The sequence below is a fragment of the Polyergus mexicanus genome, unplaced genomic scaffold (assembly GCF_030449975.1).
Source record: "Polyergus mexicanus isolate NDT 795.1 unplaced genomic scaffold, iyPolMexi1.0 SCAF_17, whole genome shotgun sequence".
NCBI classification, from domain to species: Eukaryota; Metazoa; Arthropoda; class Insecta; order Hymenoptera; family Formicidae; genus Polyergus; species Polyergus mexicanus.
The window spans coordinates 760,336-780,819 of record NW_027223337.1 but is presented as its reverse complement, the minus strand read 5'-3'; the positions used below and the strand labels follow the sequence as shown (position 1 = coordinate 780,819).

Sequence of the window (20,484 nt, the reverse complement as noted above, 5' to 3'; positions counted from 1 at the left end):
TTACGTAAATAAAAAAATAAACTAATTGTCTATTTCATATCAAGTCTAATATTCATTGAAACAATATAATTTATCTCAGTTTGATCTAGAAGCTATTTGTATAAATTAATTTAATATTATCATTTTACGTCAAATTTTCATATTTCGAGAAGATATATTTCTTTTTTAAATTTAGGATTTTTTAAGTGTAGTTTATCAAATAATATGAATAATAAAAATAATAAAAAATGTTTTCCAGTTACTTAAAAATAAATTATTAAATATTCTAATAAATAAAACAAATATTTATTTCTTCCTTTCAGATTTCTGCATAAAATATCAAAATAAAATTCTCCAGTAACCTATGACTTGATAATATCTCGAATAGACTACAGGTGACTTGTGATAGTCTGCATTGTTTATTTCATTCTGCATTTTCTCACGAATAAGCAGTCGTGTAGTTGCAACGAACGAATCATGAAATAATACACGAAGCTTACAATAAAATAACGCAAAATATAGCCTTAACGAAAACAGATTTTATCCGGTGTATCAAGGACATGTTCTATGAAGTGAAATCACAAAAATTTAATAGCGAAGAAAGAAACAAAAAGTATTTATGAACTTTTGTTTAAAATATACACACAGAATCAATAAAAGGATTAATCAAAAGAACGAAAGATGGGCGTCGCGACGATAATCGATGCCGCTATAAAAACTGCCACTGTTTTCTTTGGCGTTGGCAAGATTACTATAATCCCAGCACTGATTACGGCGCTCGCGTACTTTAATTACGATCTCATAGATCCGGAGAATCATCCACGCGTGACAAAGGAGTTGAATAAAAGCTATGACTTCGTTGTAATCGGCGGTGGTTCGGCCGGCAACGTGGTCGTTAACAGATTGACCGAAAATCCCGAATGGAATGTGCTATTACTGGAGGCCGGAGGCCACGAGACTGAGATAACTGACGTGCCAATACTGTCTCTGTTCTTGCATAAAAGTAAAATGGACTGGCAATATCGCCCGCAACCGCAAGACACGGCCTGCCAAGCTATGGTCGATCATCGATGCTGTTGGACCAGAGGCAAGGTAGGAAATATAATCAAGTTAAAACGAGCGAGAAAGAGAGAGAGAGAGAGAGAGAGAGCCAAAGTAGCATCTAAAAGTATCAAAAGTAAAATTATTAAAAAATCAATACTTTGTATATTTAATAATTTATGAGACATTCCACGCTAATTAAGCAATTCTTTTTTATCGATGTCGATGAATTTAAGCTGAGCTTGTGGCAGAAAGTAATATTCGATAGCACGAAAAATTGTGCATCATATCAAGTCTCTGTGTTACTTCATTGTCAAGCTATCAGGAATATTCTATCAAGTGGTTGATAACATCTATAATATCAATTTAAATAAATAGATTTTTATTTTTATACACATGCGAAACGCAATATTCATACAAAGAACAAAGTACACTGCTTTGCGTTCGATGGAATATAAAAGACTCTATTAAGAACTGTTAATTCCGAGATAGCCGTTATAGCGGTTCGCTACTAATAATAACTTATCAATTTATGAATGGCGAATTGAAATGTAAGGAATCATATACCGGCAAAAGAATCATTTTGCTTCATGTCACCACTAGATTACATATAGTAAAGAGGAGAAAAAAGACAATTTTTATTATCCTGGGAAATTTTATCGCACTCGGTTTATTCACTAAATCTTAGTTAGCGCTTCAGATTTTCATCTATTTTATTCGCTGCAATATGTTTTGAAAAAAAAAAAAAAATGAGATATAATCATTGGAAACTACAAAGAGTTTTTCGATAATTAAAATTATGTTCTTTCTATTAATCAATAAATTTTTATTTAAAAAAAGCATTCCCCAAATTAATTTGCTTACCTATTAAAATTGGAAATATTATATATACACACACCGAAAAAAATTATCATATCAAAAAAATTTGATTATTTAATGCATTTGTTCTTTTCTATTTTACTACTTTTTATTATTATGCTATTCTATTTTGCACAATTTTCACAGTCAACTAATTGACACTTTAGGTCCTTGGAGGGTCTAGTGCTTTAAATACAATGCTGTATATTCGCGGTAATCGACGTGATTTTGATCAATGGGAAAGTTTCGGAAATCCTGGTTGGGGATATGAAGATGTTCTTCCATATTTCAAAAAATCACAGGATCAAAGAAATCCATATTTGGCACGTAATACAAAATATCATGGCACAGGTTGGTATTGATGTTTCAATTACTGTGTATGTATGAAACGTGATAAATATTTTTTATTATCATTACATTCGATTACCTAGGAGGATATCTAACTGTGCAGGAAAGCCCTTATGTCAGTCCATTGGGCATAGCGTTTCTTCAGGCTGGCGAAGAAATGGGGTACGATATTCGTGACATCAACGGCGAACAGCAAACCGGTTTTTCGTTGTTCCAATTTACAATGCGACGGGGTGCAAGATGTAGCACTGCCAAGGCATTCATACGACCCATTCAACTGAGAAAGAATTTTCATCTCTCCACGTGGAGTCACGTAACTCGGGTGCTGATAGATCCGCAAAGCAAGAAAGCATACGGAGTAGAATTCATCAGAAATGGTCATAAAGAGGTGGTGTTTGCCAAAAAGGAGGTGATTCTCTCCGCCGGCGCTATCAATAGTCCACAATTATTAATGCTTTCGGGTGTAGGACCACGTACCCATCTGGAGCAACTAGGAATTCCCGTAATTCATAATTCGCCCGGAGTTGGACAGAATCTACAGGACCACATAGCAATCGGAGGACTCGTTTTTCCAATTGACTATGAGGTTAGTATTGTAATGAATCGAATGGTAACTGTCAACTCGGTACTGAAATACGCTATCACTGAGGATGGCCCATTTACGTCCAGTATCGGTCTCGAAGCGGTCGGTTTTATTTCTACCAAATATGCCAATCAGACCGACGACTGGCCCGACATTGAGTTCATGATAACGTCTGCGGGAATCAACTCCGCTGGCAGAAATGCAAGAGATGCTCAAGGTTTAACAGACGAATTTTACAACGAAGTGTTCGGTAAAATCAACAACCACGATGTCTTTGAAGTGTTTCCAATGATACTCAGGCCCAAGTCGCGTGGCTATATTAAGCTGAAATCCAAAAACCCTTTGGATTACCCTCTACTCTATCATAATTACCTCACTCATCCAGAAGATGTGGCAGTACTTCGCGAAGGTGTAAAAGCGGCAGTCGCCTTCGGCGAAACGAGAACTATGAAGAAATTTGGCTCTAGATTTCATAGCAAACCAGTACCCGACTGCAAGCATTTTTCACTTTACACTGACGAATACTGGACATGCATTCTGCGGATTTATACTTTGTCTATATACCATATGAGTTGCAGTGCTAAGATGGGCCCTCCAAGTGACTACATGGCGGTCGTGGATCCAGAGCTCAGGGTTTATGGAATCGAGGGTCTACGAGTTATCGACGCGTCAATCATGCCAACTATCACCAGCGGCAACATAAATGCGCCCGTTATCATGATCGGTGAAAAAGGCGCCGATTTAATAAAGGCAACGTGGATGCGATCATCCCGTTCCGAGAGAAATAACATCACGGTCGCTGCTTCGCGTATCGATCTCAATCGATTTAATAATATTGTGTAATTTAACATAGTTAATGACTCGATTCTGCGATTCGATCATTTTACTCTGCGCATTCTCTATAATTATCAATTTCGTATCAACGATCCCATATATCGGTAACCTAACAGTTGAATGAATTTGAGAAGAATTTTCAATGCAATATTAAGTTGATTTTATTCAATTAATTTTATTTTATCATTTATTATCATTTTAACGGTAATATTATATTTATTTTTTCCTCATCAAGATCATTATAGCCACAAGAAACAACAGAAATTTAAATAAAATTTCTTTCCATATTTATTTTAATTAGAAATATTCTAGAATTCAGAATTTTTATCTTGATTTTTTGTATCATTAATACCCCTAATCTTGAATACCCCTATATTTTTGCAGACTGATAAGTTTACATCAGCAAATCTTATAAAATTATATATAGAATTCAATATATGTATACAATTTATATTCAACTACGAATTCAATCATTATCTTCTATTCTTATCTTATAAACACTCTGCTATTAATCTTAACTCATTAATACTTTATTCTATTAAACATATCATATATCCTGTTGATTATATTTTAAATTTTCGCAAACATTTTTATTTTATTAACTTGAACCGAAGCCCAACCTTTTATTGAATCTCCTTTTATAATAATTAGACAAATTCTATTTTTAATGTATCTTATCATTTTTTTACATAATTATAAAAATTTTAAACAAATTTATGTTCAAACTCTAAAAATTAATTCTAATTTTTTCTTATATATTTATCTTTAACAATTCTTAAAAAAAAAAAAAAAAAAAAAAAAACTTTAATAATAATAAATAAAACTTTGAAAATTGTAATATTTAAAGTTAAGGATCTTGATTAAATTTATATATATGTCCTGCAAATACATATTAAGGAAATATAGAAATATATACATACAAGAAAATCTTTTCAATTTAAATATATTTTACTACCCTTTTATCATTTTAACTTTACTCTCTATTACTTTTCTTATTTACTAAATGTAAAATTTATATAATTTTTATAATTATCTTAAAAATTTTGCCATTTAAATAATCATTATTAAAACGCGAATTAATGTAAATTTAATAAATCAAATTAATGTAATTTAAACCTTAATAGTAAAAATACACACATTTTTACATACATATTAAAACTGCATTTCTATTGTTTTCAACTATGCTTATTCTTTTCTCGTCCGTTATATTTTCCTTGTGCGTCAGCGCACAACGGATTTTACGTCTATGCATTTTACGCGTCTATGATTTTATAAATCTATGATTGAATTCATTGTAGTTCGGAAACTCGATCCTTGATACGGGCGCGCCAATCGCTATGTTCCTATTGGTCGTTCGCTCGGTGTCGAGAGCGAATATATATAGTTGCGCAACTGCGCGAGAGGAAAGAAGAAAAACGGAGCGTGAGAAAGAGAAAGGGGTAGTCGACACAAGTTGACCCGTATCCCGTATCTCCGCGCTAAGCTCCGAGCGCGCTTGTTCCACTCGCGGACTCTTGGGTGGCAGGAAAACATATCGGGGCTGAGACGAATTATCGCCGCCGTTCAGCGCGACACGAAATATTACATATATATTTCCGTGGCATATAATCGTAAAGTGCACCGATCGTAGTGAATACCGTTGCGATCGACATCATCGTCGCGAAGTGACGCGCGAGCCGAAACGTGATAGTATGATGGTCTGATCGCGGTTCCAATATGACCGTGGACTTTGTTGACTACTTCTGGGTAAGTGCGTCGGTTATTATTTCCTCTTTCTCCTCCTCCCTTTTCTATTCTCCGTCCCTCCCTTCCTAATAGACGGATATATTTTATCGCGGAACGTTTCACCAGAGAATTTAGGTTATGTTATTACGAGAGAGTGCATCTCGCCGTCACGATTTTTCTTATCCCCTTTCCGTTACCTCTCCCCACGCGCATCCTATTCCTCTCGATCCTTCGATATAATCACGTTATACTCGTCAGCACAATCTTTTTTTTTTCTCGTTTCCTTCCTGCCTGTCATTTATCATCTTCTCTCACTCGTTGCAGCTCTCGATGTCTCCCTTTTAATTTTCGTCTCCTCCTCTCACACACGCGATCGACATTTTACACGCTTCCCTTCTCTCGTACATATATCTGCTATATAATTCTTACATATTTTATGTCGCGGCAAAGTATTATATATAGCGTGAAAAAAAAAAAATATCCATCGCACTCTCTCTCGAAATCTGTTGACATATGCACATTGCATTCTTATGTAGCCTGGCGTATGCAAAAGTGTCGGTCTATACACTTAATAGGAGAGCAAAGGACACCTTGTACCATTACGTCAGTTTCTTCGTATTCATATGATCGCGCGATTAGCCTTGTCTAATTGCAGGAATATTTACGTTTTTTACTAATATCTGATTGTACGAGAGGAAAAATTTTTAATCCGCTAATGTGAACGCTGCAAATTATTTACAAAGGAAATTCTTATCTCGCGATTAAAACATTAATCTTTTACAGTCTTAGGCATATGTCAACATCTTATTTATTTCTAATTATTCAATTTTGTTAATAATATTTTAATTATATTTTATAGTCTCTCAGTAAAAAGTTTTAAAAATATATATTTTTAAAACTTTATATATATATATATGTCAATAATAATAAATAAAAGAAAAAGAGAATTTTGTTTTATATATATATATATATAGTGTATATTTTTGTTTCTATATTATTATTGTAACAAGGAAAGCAAAAGCAAAGTATGTGAATTTAATTGTATATATTTTTTACGATATAAAATTATTTTTTATTTTAGAAATATTATTTAAATTTAATTAATCATTGATTACATATTACTCTTTCTCTCACAGTCCTTGATAAGATAATTGTCGCTTCCTTTTTCGACAGTATCCCATTGAAGATTATTTCGTATTTAATGTTGAATATATATTAGGGCATCATATAAACTGCTTAAAAGAATACATTATTTCAATAAAATCAAAGTAAGAATTGAGATGTATAACCGTCGCAAGTAATAGGTACAATAGGATGACAAGAGCAATAACATATAATGACAGCTTATTGCAATGCCACTCGAGAGTTCTGCTCAATATGAGTTTACCGCACGATCAGAGTTCAAATGTTAAATGGCTAAATGATCTTAAGTACTGTTACAGCACATACCTTCGACTGTGATATTCTAATTGTAAAATAGTTTTCATATCATTATATACAAAAGCTTTTTAATATAGAAGTAATATTTTTTAAACATTTTATTTGCAACTTTTTTCTACCATTTTCTTGTTAAATTTTAAAGCTTTTAAAAATATAATTATATATATATTGTATATAATATTAAATTAAAATCAATATTATATTTAAAAAACGATTTAAGAGAGAAATTTGAGAAATAAAAGGAAAGTGTGAATAAAAAGGATCAATTTCTGTAATTGCATATGTAATCTTTTTTTTTTTTTTTAATCGAATACGTTAGTAATATTATTTACATATAAAAAGTGATAGGAGAAAGTGGTTAAAATTTGTCTAGAGTGCTCAAAATAAATATTTTTAATATGGTTAGTTTCAATTTTCATTTAATTATTTAATTATTTATTTTTTTTTTTTTTTTTTACTAAGAAAAACAAAATCCAACACTTTATCGATGCTAAAAATTAATTTGGCAGATAAAAATTAATAGTGATAGTTCATTCTTTTATTGAAAGAATTTTATAAGTCCTGCCAGACGTGCATTCGCATACATTATTTAGTTATAAGAATGTTAAAATAGTTAATAATGGCGTGTTAAAATAGCTAGTATTAATTCTCCTCCAGCATGAAAATTTTATTAATGACCCGTTAGGCTTTTCAAAGCATGCCTTTGCCGGAACTTTATTATGTATACTATTTTTTATTATAGATATATAGCACAGCGCGTTTATAAATTTATATTGTCATCAGAACGTAAAAAAGGCTCTCTGACATTAAATATATTATTTGAATATTTATTAAAAACAGGTATTGAATTTAAATGTCAAAATTTCTTATAAAAATGTTTCCTTTCGATGGAACTTTCAAAGTTGTATCGAAGTCCATTATTCTTTTAAGAGCTTTATAATTAACATAAACTTACGCACAATTTCTGGTAGAGAAAATTTAAGATTCTTTCAATTCTTTCTAACTTTATTACGTTACGAGCAGACTAATTAATTCGACAAAAATTATGTTTTTTCGTGTTTAGTTATTTATAATTATGAGTATATTAACTAATTAAAATATTAGATAAGTGATGATATAAATATAATTAAACAAAAAAAAAACGAGGTGGAAGAGGTGGGATATATGTCTCATATTGTCTCGCGAAGGATTAGATAAAATAAATAAAAATTCTACCATCGTATTCATCAATAACTTAAAAAATATAAGATATTATGTATAATTTATACATTATACTTTTGGCGTAAAAACCTTAGATCACCTTTTTACTCATCATTCTTTAGCATTTAATTGAAAACAATACTGAAAAATTTCTTTTATTATTATTCAAGGGCGAAAAGAATAATGGATTCGACGTTTTATATCATAATATGAAGCATGGTGTAATCGCCAGCAAGGAATTGGCTGAATTTTTGCGTGAGAAATCAGCTATAGAAGAGAATAATTATAAGCTCCTTAGTAAGGTAGCGAAACAGGCAAGCAATAGCACGCAAGGAACGTTTGCACCTGTATGGGCTGCTCTGAGAGGTGCTGCTGAGAAACTCGCTGTTTTGCACTTGCAGATGGCCCAGCGGGTAACCGAACTTATAAAAGATGTATCAAAATACGCGGATGAACTACATAAGAAGCATAAGGCTGTACGTAATTATATCTTCCCCTATTTATTTTATATATTATAGGCACGATTTTTCTCATTTATTTATCTCTCATGAAGTAAGATACATTATCTGTTGCTTACAATTATTATGTTTTGCTGTAGAGAATACTTTATATATGTATATCCTGTACATTATCACAGTATCCGCCCACAGTTGAAACAGTAGATTCTCGACATCAAGCAATTAAATCAGCTGTAGTTTAACGATATGAAAAGATCGTATTTATCATAGTGTGCACATCCATAACTAATTGTACTTGTATATAAAATTTACATTAATTTAAAATTGAATTAGTTTAAATATAAAATAATATGCGCTATCTAAATATTTAGGTGAAAGAAGAAGAATCTTCTACTTTAGAAGTTGTACAGAGTATACAGAGTATTACAGTGACATTGCATAAAGCGAAAGATATGTGTTTACAAAAAGGTCTCGAATTGGAAAAGTTAAAAAAGGACAATGCCAGTCAGAGAGAATTAGAGAAGGCAGAAGTTAAGTTTAAAAAGGCCCAGGACGATTACAAGGCACTAGTGGATAAGTACACTATCATACGGAACGACTTTGAAACAAAAATGACTCAAGCTTGCAGGGTACTAATTTTGGATTAAATTGTTAAAAATTAGAATTTTATGAGATAATATATTGCACGTAGAGATAATTAATAAAGTATATTAATCTTTTGTTATTAAGCGATTTCAAGATGTCGAGGAGATGCATCTAAAGCACATGAAAGAATTTTTAAATACATACGCCGATGTTTTGCAAACTAATCACGAGCAAGTCGGGCAAGTGCATATTGATTTCAAACGGCAATGTGTCGATATGACAGTGGAGAAATTATTAGAGCAATTCGTTCAGGGTAAATACACGGGTTTTGAGAAGCCAGGTAAAAAAATTGAGAAAATATTTCCAGAAAACTTCTTTGCGTTTCTTGTATTCACGCATTGTATGCCTATAAATCAGGTGTGATCGAGTACGAAGAGGTCATGACAAATTTAGCCGAAATGACCAGCCACTCTCAGTCCGAAGGCGGCGTAGAGACACCTAAGGAAACGTCAAAGGGCACCAACGGCGAAACAGGCGTAGCCGGTAACAGTCATAGTTCAAAGAGAGATCAGGGATTAAAAAGGGTGGGTGGTACGTTGAGGGTACTGGACGGGGAAAGCGGGAGGGTGGTACTAGAAAAGGATAGAGAAAAAGAAAGACAGAAGGAAAAGGATAGAGAACTGTCACATGTACAAGCCACCAAGGCTTCCCGCCGTACTACCTCGCTACTCAACCTGTTCATGTCCAACTCCCAGGGTAGGTTTCTCTCTCTCTCTCTCTCTCTCTCTCTTTCTCTCTTTCATAAAAATTATGTAGATTTTTTCAAAATTTCGTTATCCCAATTGTATAATTTCAACCTACCTTGGCTTGATGCAATGACGTGTTACATCTCAAGCAATACTTTTTTTGCCATTTGTGTGTTTTCTTTTTTATGTTTTATCGATACACAGTCTCACGTAATCTTTATATAATTACACGAAAATCCAACGTACCCTTGATCATTTCTGACAAAATTTATTCTGTTATCATATATAAATATTTGTACGATTTTTGAGCAATATCATAATATTGTATATGTCTGAGTAGGCTTTTGTTCTGCCATTTTTAATTTTATATTATTAATATCGTATCGGATTAAAACCTCTCATTATATACACTTGCGCAATTGAATCGCAGCACTCGATCACAGATATATCAATTTTAATATATTACAATTTTATCGATTTGTTTATGCTTATGTGGTTGTTGTGTTATATTTGCTTATACATAACGATCTAACATTAGGTGGAGGAGGACATATAGAACCACCACTGTGTTCTAGGGGGTTTCTAGGATTAATTTTAATTTGATCACTAACTATACTCTTATATATATGATATATTTGATATATAGATTTTATTTATTTCACTCGTGGGGGAAATAAGCGGATGAACAAAGTAAGAAATTAATTTGTTTTTACAATCAATTATCATGTGTGCAAGCGAAAAATTTATTAAATGTTCTTTATTTTTTTTAATAATTTTATATATTGAGGCGCACAATAATATCACTTTTCTGTATCGAGTATTGCTATGGTCATATATTCCAACGAATAGTATTACAATATATATGGTTATTTAAAGCTTTTCTTATTCTTCTGAAACGCTCTTTTGCCATTGCAAAGATCATTGAAATTCCATTCCATGCAACTAACGTACATAATAGTGCAACATGAAGAGAAAAAAGAGCGGCCAATTAGCGGGACAGTATTCAAAAATGTGAGGACGATGAGTGTTGTTTCAGAAAAACAGAGGCAAGCAGGGTCGTCTGGTTCGGCACCTGCCACCCCTCAAGGGAACAACCTGCCTCCTGCTGTTCCACCTCCCAGCATCTCCAGGAACCCTCTCAGAGGATCTAAATGTAACAGTTTACATTATGATTACTCCTGTACCCTCTTTACCATACTTCCTCTCATTGTTGTTAGAATACAACATGCTTTAGAAATTACTGATACTGACGTTAGCTGTCGAGTACATTGAAATATAAACAAACTCCGTACTCGATTTTTACTAATATATACGATATAATTAACACATATCGTACTTTTGTACAATTTCTATTTATTTTTTCTTCTTTTCTCTTGTTAAAGATATTTCAAAAGTATGAGACGCGAGAAAAAAATAACTGCATTTAATTTGATATTAATTTTCATAGTAATGTCACGTTTTGAATTTTTTTTTATCTAAATTATAATAGCTAAACTATATTATTCAAATTATTAATAATCCATTTTCTATATATATATTAGTTAAAACATGAATAGTCAATTATTACTTTCTATAAAAACGTATATAAAAATATTTATCATAAATATATATTCTAGATATATAAACTTATTCTGTCGTATTTAAATATTAAGATATCTTTTCTCATAACTTCTAATGTGATATGACCAATCTTATATATATATTCTTTTATATTCGAGCATCCTTTATGCAAATCTTTATCTATAATTTTTCTCTATCGGTTGTTCTCTTTTTATGGTGCTCGGTGACAGTGACACATCACTTCTTTTTCAATATCTAGTATATTTTAAGTCAAAACAAGACTTGTATAATACCATTGAGTAAACTATACTTGCTGACTTACAGTGGTTGCGCGTATTATGGTTCCTCCACTCTGCACTTTTTTAGAACACCAGTGTATGTATACTAATTTTCTTTTTCTTGTTTAATCGCTTCAGATTAATGTTATATATCAAAATGTATTTTTTGTTAAAATCGATCAAATTAATTACATATACTTTCACATAACATTAATTGCTGCTTTTTATCTGTAAGGTACATGTAGAACATATATTTCTTCACTTTATTTCCATATTTAAAAATGAATTTAGGATTGCTACGGTTTTTTAGATTATATTAAAGAAAGAAACATACTTTTTGTTTGTATTTTACTAACATTAAAAAGATGCTTGTGCACAAAACATAGACATATTTCTAGCACTAGAAGTATATTAGGAGTCTAATGAGCAATTATTTTCATACTTCCATGAAGTTTCACATATAAATTGTTTTTCTAACAATCGTCTGTGTGAATATATACTATTTAATTGTAGCGATATACAATTTACATCAACTATTTTACACAAGCATGATAGGAAAATACGTAAGATTCATACATCTACGCAGTCAAATCGTCTAGAAAACTTCTCGAAAAACTTTAAATACAGATTTTCAAATATAATCCACTTGGAAGACTCAAAATTAAAAATAAACGTATCGTTTTATTTATATAAATACCATAGATTTCAGTAGGTGTGTTCGCAACATGGTTTCATTTTTATTTTTCCTTACGTTTATTACGATTCATCAATCATAAATAAACTAAAATATGAGCGATGAGCGAAATATATAATCATGAGACTTACAACCATCCATATATGATTTTTACACGTCATTAATGATCCAAAAATGCTAACATATACCGTTACTGACACGTCCTGAATAACTTTACAATTAAATGAATCACACAAAGCATAAAATTTTATATATTTTTAAAGTCTGTTGTAATGACAGTGCGACGAGATAAAAAATAAATAAATATATTTAAATTCTAAAGGGAGTTGGACTTGAATAATGTTGAATTACAAGTGTGGGGTTGGCTACTGATGGGGCCTTAGGTGAGCCGTTTTTGTAAAATTCGTAATTTGCATGGCTCACGTTTACATACATACATCTTATGTTTATTTTCCAAGTGTAGAAATTTCTTCTCTTCTTTTTTTGATAGTGAAACGTGATTTTGCAAGCAACTACTATTCTAAAGTATATTTTTATATCGGTGATAATTATTTTTATAGCATTCATGTTAATAGCTCTCTTAATATATAGATTAGTTACTTTCGAATATATATTTACACATATATATCCCTATCTTTCTCTCTCTCTCTCTCGATTATTCTCTTAAACGTTTGTTCGTTTAATGTTCGAGATTATGTTTGTGCATGCATAGTAACGTTATATTTGCTTGCAGAAAGATATATCTCTCTGCAAGCAAATATAACGTATAATATCTTTTAGACACGCGAGAAGAAGAGCGTGCAAAGCAAACTGCAATTTTACAATGTCAGTATATAGGTTTGGTAATTGTTAGAAAAACAATTTAAGAAGAGAGTAGGCGAGATGCAGATACCAGTAGGACTTTTGATGGTGGTGGTGCGTAGGGTATCTTCATATTTCTACTAACGTAACGTGTTCTATTCTATTGTATTTTATGTTTTCTATATACTTTACTCTCTTATCTACATCTTTCCGTTTGATGTAGGTATTAATTTATGTTAATTGTCGTTTCGTAAAATGCTGATATGCGTTTTTTCTCGAAAGATGAAATTTAAAAATATTTTTTCACAAGTAATATAAATCTCTTATTCTATAAACGACATACATTTTAATTTTATACTTTAATATGCATTTAAAAAAATTAAGAATTAGCTTTATCCTTATTCCAATATATGTACGATAAATTGATATTTATAACAAAACTTATGTCAGCATTGTTAAAGAATGTCAAAGTTAGTTATTTAGTTAAGAATGCATATGCTAGGTATCGATACGATATATATCGATTGTTTTGTATTAGATGCTATTTGATCTTGTGGCGCTATGTTTCGAACACTTGGAAAGTAAATTAATCTTCATCTTTCATTAGATTATAAATATACAGCGTGTATTAGTTAATAATGTTTAATAATGTTTAAACAAAATAATAGTCCATATATTTTTTATACAGTAATGTTTTTATACAAACAATTGTTTGTATTAACATTTGAACTACACGCTGTATATTCATGCATCATACAAACTTAGTAATGCAATTTTAATTTTTTTCGCTTTGTTCTTTTCTGTTTATATATATAGTTTAGTTGCAGGATATAGTGTTAACAAAAATATTATAAACATTCTATAAGGATGTTTTTTTCTTTCCCAGATTGAATTTTCTGTTATACTTTGAGGTAATAGTGCCAAATCATAAAGAATATTATATTTTCCTTTGTATAAAATTATATTTATGCAATGGAAAATCCAATTAAAAAAAGATTTTAGAAATCTATAAGCATAGATGTTTCACTGTATTAAATTCAAAGAATTTGACATGTTAATCCCACAGATAGAAGTGAATCCATAGTTTGGTGTAGCTATAAGAGTAATTTAAATTAAATATATATATATAATAAGTAGCTAGTATGTATACTGCAGTCCGTCCTATTATCTACATTTGGGGTGTCCACGACCAACAGGGTTTCTTCGCAGTAGGAGAGAAAAACGAAAGGAAAAGAAGGCAAAGAAGAAGAAGGATCTCGTAGAAACAATCAGCAACAAAGAAGAAAAGTCTGACCTGTCAGTATATGCATGCACAGCAGACCTAGTGCACATAGAGTCAGTTTCACAACCAGCATAAAGTATCGCGCACACCAACACATCTGTACTCTTTTTATATATATATATATATATATATATTTAGTTTTATATTTACTCAGTATAAATTCAATATATCTTTGTTGGATGTGAATCTCAGACTCGAAATGCTTTCTTCTGAAATATGTTTATCTAATATATTATAATTTTCATACTTTGTTTATCAATATTGATTCTTACTTTTAAATCTGCGAATGCATTTTTGCTCGTATTACACTGAAAATTCCAATACGCTATTGGAAAGATTTTCCAATGTTCAAATAAATTCAAATATTAGATGCATGCAAACATTGTTCGATATTGTATTAAAAATTACAAAGCTATAATTTGCAAAAACAGCATTCGTGGAACTATGTGCATATGGCATTTTTCTATCAGTTCAATTAATTAAATACTTGATAATATTTGATTCGAATCAATTATTTCATGTGTCATTCCTATAAGTGCAATAATTTTAATATTTTAGCACGCTTTTATAATATAAGAAAATTTCTTATATAATGCACTGGGCCTGCTGGAACTTTTGAAAGTATGTTATTCTAAATGCTTTCATCGCGAACGTAGGGAGGATAAAGACGACAGCAGAAAATCGGAGACACCAACTCCGGAGGTGGATGAAGATGGTTTCTGTATCAGACCGAAGCCAGATCCATGGGAAAATGAGAAGGGATTTTATTCAAGTTCGGACACGGATTCGGAGGACGAGAGGGAACGTAAGATCCGGGTGGAGATAAAGCCTCTCAGCAACGGCGGTGCACCCATGAGCGCCAGCGTAGATGAACTGAGGGCGACAGTGGAAAATTTATCCTTATCACCTGCACCAACAGTGAGATATTCTCTATTTTAAAAAAATCTTATAATATATAGAGTATCCCATCGTGCCGGCGCATCATCTGCCAATGATAGATTCTTGGGATATATGTATATATAAAATATAATAGAAACCGTTCTTTGTTTGTCTGATGATACATTGTATTCGAACAGGGACGTAGAGGATCGAATACCGATTCCGATCATCACATGAAAAGGTCTCAGTCAGTGTCACAGCAATTAGGAGGTAAGCCAAGCTCAGATTTACTTGGCCTAAACTTATTCAATCCTAGCAGTACACCGTCGAGCGCGTCGACACCGACCGGCAGCCATCCTTACGCCCCGCTACAGAGTCCTCCACCACTCTCTACGTCGCCGACCCTGTCGCAGCCGCCGCAGTCCGCGCCGCCGATACACTCCCATACCCGATTCCCAGGTAAACTTTATTAATATTTATTTCTACGAAATGAAATTAAGAAGAAAAGAAGAGTCAAAGCAATTAACATACCATCTTTTTGTCTTTAGACGGTGATTTATTTTCGGAAGTTGGAGACATCACGCCGGCGTTGCCGCCCAAACAATCTGCGTCTTCGACACCAACGGGGTCAATCGTCATACCCAGACCGCCGTCACGCAGAGGGGATGGCCCTTCGTCGCGCGGCAGAATGTCGCCCGCGACAATATCCCGCGCCGACAGCGTCGCCAGTCTGGAATTTCGCACAGCCGGCGTGGGCGTTGGCTCCTCGCGGGGACCGTCTCCGCTCACGATCGGTCTGGCCGATACTATTCCATTGGCGGTGGCGTTTCACGAAATAGTTCATTCCTACTTTCGCGGCACGGATGAAACCCGGTGCCAGGTGAAGCTCAGCGGCGACATGATGCTCTCGTTCCCAGCCGGTATTGTCACGGTTCTGGCGAACAATCCTAATCCCGCCAAACTTACCTTTCGCGTGAGAAATACCAACAGACTGGAGAGGCTATTGCCGAACAGTCAGCTTATTAGCATGTAAGTCATATAATATGTGCGGTTAATTCACGCTAATCATTAAAGAAATGGCTGATGAAAAAGGAGGCTCTTGAATGTTTACAGGGATGCGACACAAACTACCGTCGACAGTACGATCTTCGAATTCAACATGAGTGCCTTAACTACGTTGCTACGGCGGCAAGCCGAACAGAATCCCTCGGCCTCGTATTTCAATGTAGACATCCTCAAATACCAGATCAAATGCAAGGATGGTGCCGGTTCTTGCCCCTTTCAATTGGTCGCGTATTGGAAATGCGAGACGACCCACACCGATCTCAAGGTACATTCAGCCGACAGTTTGTCGGCTATCTTGATTAACGGGTACTTAAGAAGAAAAACCGGATGGTTCAGTTATGTCAAAAGTTAATAAAAACCTAATACATTTCGAAATTCACGAATTTGATAAAGCACTTTTAGTTTTATAAAATATAAAATTAATAATTAATTCATGAGTTAAAATAAAGATTTGCTCTGTAGAATTAAAATTTTTATTTTCATGAATATTTGTGTATAGTCACTATAAAATAATTCAATATAAAATAATATTTACGATTTTGAGATTAAATTCTACAAGACAAATCTTCACTTTAACATAAATTAATTATTAATTTTATATTTTAAAAGACAAAGTGTTTTGTATAATAAAATATATATGCATATTGTTAAATTAATAAATCTGAAATGTGTATTAGATTTATTAACTTTTGATGTAGCTGATCCATCCAATTCTTGTAGTCTCAGAGGAACGTAAATACATATTTTGCCCTCTACATCATGTTACGAATGAAATTGTTTTCAATTTTAGATCGATTATAAATATAATAGTCGCGCTATGGCCTCACCGAGTCCTTTACTGAATCTTCATGTGGCGGCGCCCATCGATGGCGGCTTCAAATCACTCAACAGTAAACCACCAGCGCAGTGGTTATCTGACACGAATCGCGTATTGTGGAAATTCACAGAACTTTCGCAACATAGCGAAGGTAACGGAGTTGGGTCCCTGAAGGCACGGGTCGAGCTCGAACGTGGTCCGGGCAGTCAGGGCACCATATTCACCCAATTCAATTGCGAAGGGACCACACTGTCGGGCGTCGAATTCGAACTCATAGGTTCCGGATATAGATTAAGTTTGGTGAAGCGAAAATTCGTGTCTGGTACGTTAATGAAACTGTTAAGCATCGCTCGATTAATGCATGATTATGCAATAATAGTGTAAAAAGAATATTTTTTGTATTACTTAAAGATAAAGATAATATTGTGCGATTGTAGTCGTAGCAGTGTTTTACTAATAACTTATATATTTGGAATATGTAAATTGTGTCAAAAATATGATGTATTGTTTAAATAATTATTTAAAAATTGTTTAAGAAATTGAGCTCTTTAAAGAGCATTATTTAATTTTTATTTTTTAAAAATTGAACAATATAATTGTCGTGAAATTCTTGATTTTTATTTGCGATATTATTGTTTCAGGAAAATATATATGCGACGGAGATTCGGATTCGCGTACCAGATATGCCGCGCCGCCATCCAATGTGGATTGACGACTTCCAGAATGGGCGCCTCAATGGGAGAGCCAGCCTATTTAATATTGGTATTTGCTTAATCATTCACTGCCCATATCATGATTATCGATCATTTATAACCTGAATACGTGTAGAGAAGTCTATTGGATATCAAATGTGCGTTGGTCGAATATCAAACAAATCTTTCTTTTTGGAAATTATGGATTAATGCGGCTTGTTGCAAGAAAAAGTATCATAAAACAAAGTTTGCCGAAACACTATGTTTCTTTCGGTAAAATTTAAATGTGATCGAGATTCTTTTTAACGCCAAATAAGTTTCTTTATTTGTGGTATTTATTTTAAGTTATATCATATCTTAGTAGTAATTTATAATTACAAAATTTAGGAATGAGATATCATATTTGATGTTAAATCCATTCCTATTAAACATGGATCTTGATATGACTTTGCGACTAAAATAAACAAGTAGTGTAAAAATATGATTTACAGTAATCACTTGATGACAAACATGCGTTTTGCGTTTTATAATATCTATATTCTTTAATTTTTTCTATGTTTCATATTAAGAATGCATTAATATTTTAATGAAAGTTTAATCATATAACATGATAATTTTATCTATCAAATGATTGAAAGATTTTTGCGGGAAAATTCTTTGATATCCAATATACTCTCTAGCACGATGACTTCCGCCATTTGATTCTCTCTACATAATCAAAATATATATAACGTTCTTTTTTCTTTTTTTATCTTGATCTACCAAAATACAGTACAACACTCTTTACTCTATTGTTTATATATTTTGCGTTATTCTAATATAAATAGTATATTAGTATTACATTATAATGATCATGCGAAAGAAAAAGTGTAAACGACATGTGAATGTCGATTAAGTGCGTATATGCATAACATTTATATTTCGGACAGAAAGAGCGTATTGTTGTGAGCTTTTCAGCGAGGATACCCTACATACCAGCCAGTTTTTACTTTATTTTCGTATATGCAAAGATAAGAATTTTAAATAGTAAACTGTGCGATAAAACATGAATAAAACTGTCTTACTGAATAAGATGAGAGAGCAAAATGTATATGTGTGTGAGAGAAAGAGAGAAAAAATTTCAAATCAACGATACTTTTTTAAACGTTAGCGCATGTTCGATGCGAGGTGAATCAAATACAGTCCTGTATTTTTGAACATTTTAAAGTTATAAAACACAATTTCGATGTTAATAACAGGACTCTAGTTTTAGGTATAGCTAACAGCGAACGCTAAAAAGAGTTGTTTATCTAAATGTTTCAAACTGAGATTCTTGATATAATACGTAAAATGCTGAAGGTTTTCTACTTATCAGAATACGGCGCATTCCGTTCTCTCGCTAGTAAAAATATATTTCTGCTAGGTGACACTTGTTTTCACATGCCACTCTTGTTGCACACAAACTGTTTAATTTGTAATCAATCATAAGGTTATAAAATACTCTACTGATGTTGAGGCATTTCATACAAAAAAAATTTTGATCCATAATGTAAGTTAGTATTCTAATGATATTATTAGACGAGCAATTTCTTTGTTATCATCAATATTTTTTATCATCGTTAAAATCAATTATTTGAAAATTAATGCCAATTAATTTTCAAGTACTTTAGACTAATAGAATTCCAACAATTGATCCAATAAACTTCGTTTTGTTACATAGAAAATATCTTACATTATATCAAATCATATTTTTGGAAATATAACGGGGCTAATTGAGATGATAATTTAATCCAGATATATGTTATTAACAACGCAACTGCAATTAAATATAATTTATTTCAAATAATTGCTGGTCTAAATTTAGATTAATTATTATGAAGACATTTTGTTAATCTATTAAAAACGCTATAATTTAATATAAAGAATCTTAGTTAAAGCAAAATTATTTTTATTTTTCAAAAGCCTCAAAATAATATTAATATATATATATATATATATATATATATATATATATATATATATATATATATATATATAATATTGTATACAATTATTTAGTTGAAAAGCTTTAATATTTGGAAATTATATACCAAAACATCTAAAGAGAGATTATTTATTATTGAAGAATTAATTCTTTATTTGTAATAAAATTTTTTTTCCCAGAAATGGATTCTTCACGCTAGCCGTTAATGTGAGTTAAATGTCAATCTTTTATTGATAAAATGTTTTTCATAAAGTAATAGAATAGTTCTTCGCGTACCATTCATAATTTTTCTATGCGAGTATTTTGCTACATTCAAGTAAATAAACTCCGAAAATTGTGGAATCGATCTTTTAGGTGCGCGCGTGTATATATAAGATTACAAAATTATGTAACTATTATAAGAAATCTGACTCGAATTATACAAGCGGATACACACGATATTCGCTGTCCGGGTCGAAAGAAAGTTTAATTCTATGCTTGAAACTCTATTAATCTTATTGATAATCGTTAGAAAAGGTTTGTTAGATAAAATCTCGAAAATTGGAGAATATAGTTGAAAGTCGACGGGCACTAAGATGTACGCTAATTACGTTCTTTTATTATAATAATTGCTTACTAGACGTGACATATCGTTTCTTCTATTTGATGTTGTTTCA

The 20,484-nt window shown here is 32.1% G+C and overlaps 2 protein-coding genes across 6 annotated transcripts; both read left to right on the top strand.

Moving 5' to 3' along the window:
- Positions 1-485: 485 nt before the first annotated feature.
- On the top strand, positions 486-3,921 carry LOC138940559 (glucose dehydrogenase [FAD, quinone]-like). The gene is made up of 3 exons (XM_070309544.1): positions 486-1,071; positions 2,046-2,229; positions 2,310-3,921. The coding sequence occupies exons 1-3, from the start codon at positions 661-663 to the stop codon at positions 3,650-3,652; spliced, it is 1,938 nt and encodes a 645-aa protein (XP_070165645.1). The 5' UTR covers positions 486-660; the 3' UTR covers positions 3,653-3,921.
- A 1,141-nt stretch (positions 3,922-5,062) lies between these two features.
- LOC138940459 (F-BAR domain only protein 2) lies at positions 5,063-19,803 on the top strand. 5 transcript variants are annotated; one of them, XM_070309374.1, is made up of 14 exons: positions 5,063-5,389; positions 8,179-8,484; positions 8,838-9,095; positions 9,196-9,391; positions 9,469-9,807; positions 10,834-10,950; positions 14,327-14,426; positions 15,069-15,330; positions 15,489-15,538; positions 15,611-15,750; positions 15,840-16,320; positions 16,405-16,621; positions 17,147-17,495; positions 17,815-19,803. In XM_070309374.1, the coding sequence occupies exons 1-14, from the start codon at positions 5,360-5,362 to the stop codon at positions 17,883-17,885; spliced, it is 2,916 nt and encodes a 971-aa protein (XP_070165475.1). In that variant the 5' UTR covers positions 5,063-5,359; the 3' UTR covers positions 17,886-19,803. The 5 variants fall into 5 exon arrangements, with proteins under 5 accessions (XP_070165475.1, XP_070165473.1, XP_070165472.1 ...); XM_070309372.1 differs by having other exon boundaries at positions 5,064-5,389; positions 14,327-14,417; positions 15,489-15,750; XM_070309371.1 differs by having other exon boundaries at positions 5,064-5,389; positions 15,489-15,750.
- The last annotated feature ends 681 nt before the right edge of the window (positions 19,804-20,484 follow it).

Coding starts and splice junctions, on each gene's coding strand:
- LOC138940559 (XM_070309544.1), top strand. CDS start 661: ATGGGCGTCGCGACGATAATCGATGCCGCTATAAAAACTGCCACTGTT. Junction 1,072..2,045: donor GCTGTTGGACCAGAGGCAAG/GTAGGAAATATA, acceptor TTGACACTTTAG/GTCCTTGGAGGGTCTAGTGC. Junction 2,230..2,309: donor TACAAAATATCATGGCACAG/GTTGGTATTGAT, acceptor TCGATTACCTAG/GAGGATATCTAACTGTGCAG.
- LOC138940459 (XM_070309371.1), top strand. CDS start 5,360: ATGACCGTGGACTTTGTTGACTACTTCTGG. Junction 9,392..9,468: donor CACGGGTTTTGAGAAGCCAG/GTAAAAAAATTG, acceptor CCTATAAATCAG/GTGTGATCGAGTACGAAGAG. Junction 15,751..15,839: donor CTCCCATACCCGATTCCCAG/GTAAACTTTATT, acceptor TTTTGTCTTTAG/ACGGTGATTTATTTTCGGAA.